Consider the following 5,921-nt stretch of genomic DNA (forward strand, 5'->3'; position numbering starts at 1 on the left):
CCCCCCCCCCCCCTCCCTCTCTCTCTCTCTCTCTCTCTCTCTCTCTCTCTCTCTCTCTCTCTCTGTCCTCCCCATCTGTGGAATTGTAAGTTTTAAAACCATCTAGAAAGTATTCATTTTCCTGAAAGGCTTTTGAAGTCTAGAGTAATCCTTTACTATCATTTAGCTTGTAGAATTTTTTTTTTAAAAAAAGAAAAAAACAGATCTGTTAAGAGTTTCTGTTATGACTTAGTAGGGTTGATGTTGGATAAGGAAAATAAATACTTTTTTCATACAAACCGATTAATAATTGAACATGCAAATTCAATTTTTAATGTGATATTGAACATGCAAATTAAATTTTTAATGTGATATTTTTATTGAAATAATTGCAAAGTGAAACACTGCTGCCTCATTTTCTTCTCATTAAAATATTCCCCATATTTGTATCATTTAGGAATTCCTCCCCATTAAAATATTTTCTAATTTTTCAAAAACATTACCATTTCCCTACTAAAAATTGGCGGATAGTAATAATTTGTATTAAAGTGCTCAGCTCTACTATCTGATGGAAAGAGATACAGACAAAAATGGGTTCTCAGTAGGTTTTATCCACTGTACAATCTTGACTAAGTCATTTTATCTGTACTATCTTTGTTTTCTTACCAGGAAATGACTATAATCTGCATGATTTTAAGAATGATGTTAATAATAATACAAATAATAACATCAGCTCTCTTTCACTGAAAATCTCTTACAAGTTAGGCAATGCATTTGATGTGCCTGTACAGGTTCTCATTTATTTATTTATTGAAATAGCCTCTGGGGTCGACTTCATTATTTCCATTTTACAGATGAAAGAACAGGTGTGTCTGTATCCAAAGCTTAAACTTTTCCCAATAACACTGTAACTTTTCTTCCTGTAATATGTAATTATTCTGAAAATAGGTGAGTGTTTTTCAACTACCATGTGTTGTCATCTTTTAGAGAAAAAGGCAAAAATAACAACAATAACAGCGAAATGTTTAAGTGAAGAGAAAATAGCAACTCACCAAAGAAAAGAATAAGGGAGTCGTTGCCTTACCTCATAAGTGCTGGTGATGCCAGATCTGTAGAACACAGGCAGAAAGAGCTCTGATGTGAGGATGATGACACAAGCATACGAAATCATGAAGATCAGGAAGGAGGCTCCAAAGAGATAGACCTCGGAAGGGACTCCCAGGACAGTGACAGCTGACATAAAGCTGGCTGACAGGGACAACGCCACAGGGCCAAAGCTCATTTGCCTTCCTCCAACCAGGAACTCCGTGGAAGTCATCTTTTTTCTCTCTTTAATAGCAAAGAACACCCCTATTCCAGAGGAAATGATAAAGAGGGCTGCAAAGATGAGATAATCCCAAACTACAAAGTTCTTCACCTCCATGCTGGGAAGTATGGCACCAGAGAACTGCTCTCAACCAGGTCTCAGGGAAAGTGTTGTTTCTCAAGGCAAAGCTGAGTACAGCAGATGCTTTGCTGAGAGAGAAGACTGTGATTCTGTGAAGAGAATGATGACCAGAGGCTCCTCTGTGGATCTTCAGACACCAAGTTGTATTCAGAGAAGATCTCAATAGTTGACTACAGAGAAGAACCTAGTAATGGTATTGGTACCAACAAATAAAAATTTGAAATCTGACCCTGACCAGGAGCTGTCTGTTCCTCTACTCAAGCCTATACCACAGAGAAGGAATTCAGATGTGTTCTGAAATTAATAACCCCTGGGGAAGGAATGGACTTGCCAGAAAACATGCTCTTTTATCTCCTAGATTTTTTTTTTAACTTAAGGTTAAACATTACTGGGAAACAGAAGTGATACAAGCTGACCACCTCAGCATTTTAAATTAGTGAAATGGAATCTGTAAAATGCAAACACAATCCCCAGTGGTGTCTTTCTCCTGTATAAGGGAGGGTAGAGGGTGTGGACCTGCAATTGCCTAAGGCAGTGAGTGTGAAGAGAAAGGAGCAAAGAATCAGGAGAACTTTACTCAAGTTAGTTCAACTTTCACAGAGCTGTGTTATTGTTAACAAACCTTTTAATCTTTCTGAGCCTCAAGTGACCAGGAGAATAACCTCACAGGGTTTTCTTGAGCCTTTAGGTGTCTCAGACTTCTTGACCCCTTTCACCTGATCTGCAAAATAAAAGATAATAATATTTGCCTTATTGGCTATTATTTATGCTTACAGGGGAGCCTTACTGAACATAACAGTTGATTCTCTCTTGACTCTAGGCCTCAAAAAATGAATTTGCCAATCATTAATAAATTGTTTGTAATCCCCTCGTTTATCTTTGCCATCTCTCTTTTACTTTGACCAGTTTATAACACTTGTACCCAGAAGCTTAGTTAGAATTAGGACCAGGACAAATGAGAAAAGGAAGATGAAAATCCAGTTATAGGTTCGTGTTTCTGCTCTTGTTAGACTCTAGACTCTGTTGATTGTTCTGAAGTATCTCCAGCAAGCCTTTGGGGGCAATTTCTCTATGTCGTTTATGCTTCTCTTTTCTTCTCAATGGTCTTCCCCAACCCCCACCTCTACAAAGCCTGTCTATCCATAAGATCTAGTTCATGTCTCCTCTGCTCCATGGAGCCTTTCCATACTCACATTTTCTGCTCCCCATCCCCTCCCAACTCCTGTAGGAAGCAGCCTCCCTTAGTACTTACTTTGTACTCTGCCAGTACCCTCAACTATTTTAAAGAATCTCTATTAATATGTTTGATGTCTGCATGAGTTGGTCAGATGTTGTAGATGACAGAGGCCAAAGTCTTTGTTCCTGGAGTCCAATGAAGAGTAGCTATTGTTGCAAATTAAAACATAATTTAAAAGCAAAAGAAAACAAAAATTATCCATGATGCCCAAGGCCAGAAATCTTTCCTATCAAACAGAAGAAACTCTTAAGTTTGTTTTTTGAGATCTAGGTAACTGAATAAATCTTTGATTATTTATTTAGTCTGGATACTGTCTTTTCCCCCTACTTTGCTCCATGAATTTGAATTAGGCCATAGAAAGCTTTGACAGCGGAATTATGCTTTTAGTTACAAATAAACATGCAAAAACTCTGTCAGGAGCTATCTGTGATCTATTTAAATTCCTCCTCTAACTGTGCACAGTTGATATGATCAGTGTTAACAGAAAAGTAGGTCTTTAATATTTTTACCTTAACCTAAGGTTTTTGATTATTTTTCTCCTGAGGTATTCTAATTATACAAAAGGTTTTTGTTTATAATGGTCTCAGCAGAAAATCAGAACTCTGGCTTTCAGAGGCTTGGTTACTTTATGTTTTAATATTAACACCACCTAAGTGTTAATATTAAATCCACAAGGCATGTAAACAACAAGTACAAATCACGTGAATAGTATACTATTCAAAACACTATTGCTATATTAGTGATGTTCCAAGGGTAAATACCAGAAATTGTAGTTGCAGACTTGATGAGTACTGCTGGTTTTAATTAACTTTTGTCAAGTAACAGTATTGTCTACATGATTTCAATTAGTTTTGGATTTCAGAACAGTGAGGAAGCAGATCAGCTAATGATCTGGGATGTGAAGGAAACTTCATGCCTCTCATAATAAAGTATTCCTTGCTTCCATCATTTTGCTGATTATAAGCAAAGCATCAATGTATTAATTTAATTCTCAGTTATTTTCTATATTTTCATGCATTGAGGAAAATGTATAAAAGAGAGGCTTTCATAGCATTCCATGTCTTCAATTTCTCTTGTTCTTTCCCATTGAAACTCACTTTATGCAGGGTTTATGCCGATTATAAGGCATAGTGTCAATTTATTAATTAATAACTTTATAAGGAAAACAAAAGAACCAACACATTCAATGGCTATGTCAACTAGAACATATGTTCGTATACCAGAAATATTAATACGGGGAGAGAAGAAGGGAAAACATGCTTTTTTTGACTTGAAGAAACTCCAATAATTTCTGCACCTTCTTGTAGGTGCTTCAAATGTCACCATCAATACTTTATTCCTTTAATGCAATACTAGGACCCTTGTTAGAATGTAAACACCAACATCTGCTCCACACACACACACACACACACACACACACACACATACTTCCCTAACAAGACCCCACTATCCATACAATTATTTACCTGCCTAATAACTTAGATTTGTAATTGTTATCATTAATAATCTCTGTAGTGTAAAATAGTTCTGCAGTTTGTATAGAGCAAGTCATAATGAGAGAGTCTGAGGATGTTGAATGCTACCAAGGAGAGGAAAGGATAGAGAACTGGAAAGATAGGGCATCTAAAGTAAAGACATCATTGTTGCAATGCTGTTAATAGTGGACTACGCGCACCGTGTTTATTTTGGCCTGGGATAGAAAGGAGGAAAAAATATACGTGGACAGGCCTTGGCCATTCTGAGACTGCACTATCACTAGATTACCCTTTTCTCATCTGTTCTGAAAGCCAGTGGGAATAAGAGTAGAGCAGTGGGTTAAAATGTCTGTTTTTTTGTTTTGTTTTGATTTTAAACAAGGAAATGGTAAGATCCATACTGTGCCTTAGAAAGATTAATCTACTGTAATATTACATGATGATTTTCTAAAATTCAGTGGACTTTATCGAGGGTATCTCAAAGAACATTCCACAATGTGGATAAGCTACTTAAATTGGGTAGTGAAAGGTGTCTCCCCAACAGAATTTTTCTCTTAATGAGCGTATCAAACAAATCCCTAGGTGACAAACTGATGACAAGTTATAGCTGAACAGAAATTGTTGCTTTTTTGCAAACTGCAAAGGGATGATAGCCATTTCTGCCTTCCAAGGGATTCTGAATAATTCCTATTTTGAAAAGATAATTCCCTATAATGCTTACTTCTGCTTGTAAGAGACTGATGAGATATGACCATATCAAATAATTCTATCATAAAAGCAAAAAACTGCAAATCCAGAGTTGTAAAAGACGTGACCCACAATAGTGGTCTCTTGATTGGCTGGTACTTTTATAAGTATAGAAATGGTAGGTCCAAAGAGAAAACTGTGAAGACAACAGAACTCTGCCTGCATATTAACAGACTTTTTTTTTCATCCATAAGAATGATGTTGGAGACTTGGTGTAAGAGTGAAGACAAAGAAATGGCTCAAGACTCTGGCTAGTGGCAGGAAAATTTTTCAAAATCAGTGAGAATATATGAGTGTAAGGGAGAGCCAAAGGGATTTTAACAATGGGAATAATTAATACTAAATGTTAATTTTTTTCCAGCTTTATTTTGAATTTAAGTGACATACAACATTGTGTAAGTTCAAGGTATACCCATGATGATTTTATACACATACATATTACAAAATGAATACCACAATAGGGTTAGTTAATACTTCTATCATTTCACATAATTATCTTTAGTGGGGGCAGGGAGTGAGAATTTTTAAGATCTACTCTTAGAACTTTCAAGTAGTATATAATACAGCATTTTTAACTATAGTTACCATGCCATACATTAGATCCCCCGATAAATGTGACATTTTTGTCATGTGTGAGAGCATAATTCCCTTCTTTACCCCAACCTTTAGCGAAAACCTGCTATATCACTGGTCTTGTGTTTCATGTTTAAATTTAAGGGAAAGAAGTTTGTGTTTATCTTTTGCCTCAAAATGGGGAATGAGGAAGGAAAACTGTTGGAGGAAGTAAAACAGATAGGAAAGATTGTGAAGTCAGAAGAAACAAAAATTGGAGAAAGACCTCCTGAGAATCTTTATGATCGTTGAGGTTGAAGTGGGGAAGAAGACCATTTGGAATCTTATTCTATCAAAGTCAGAAGACTGAGCTTTCTTGTCTTTCTTCCTTCCTTCTTTCCTTCCTTCCTTCCTTCCTTCTTTCCTTCCTTCCTTCCTTCCTTCCTTCCTTCCTTCCTTCCTTCCTTCCTTCCTTCCTTCCTTC

General features: G+C 36.4%; 1 protein-coding gene across 2 annotated transcripts in view; it reads right to left on the reverse strand.

Moving 5' to 3' along the window:
- Positions 1-2,140, reverse strand: part of SLC5A12 (solute carrier family 5 member 12) — a 42,461-nt gene extending 40,321 nt beyond the window's left edge. The window contains exons 1-2 of one of the 2 annotated variants that reach the window (XM_025044143.1): positions 2,049-2,140; positions 1,064-1,329 (exon numbers count right to left, since the gene is read on the reverse strand). In XM_025044143.1, the coding sequence (XP_024899911.1) occupies positions 1,064-1,297 (234 nt within the window). In that variant the 5' untranslated portion in view covers positions 1,298-1,329; positions 2,049-2,140. Of the gene's footprint in view, positions 1-1,063; positions 1,726-2,048 lie in introns of those variants that run through there. The other variant, XM_006907980.2, reaches the window with a different exon arrangement.
- Between the last annotated feature and the right edge of the window lie 3,781 nt (positions 2,141-5,921).

The sequence above is a fragment of the Pteropus alecto genome, unplaced genomic scaffold (genome assembly GCF_000325575.1).
Source record: "Pteropus alecto unplaced genomic scaffold, ASM32557v1 scaffold71, whole genome shotgun sequence".
Lineage (NCBI taxonomy): Eukaryota > Metazoa > Chordata > Mammalia > Chiroptera > Pteropodidae > Pteropus > Pteropus alecto.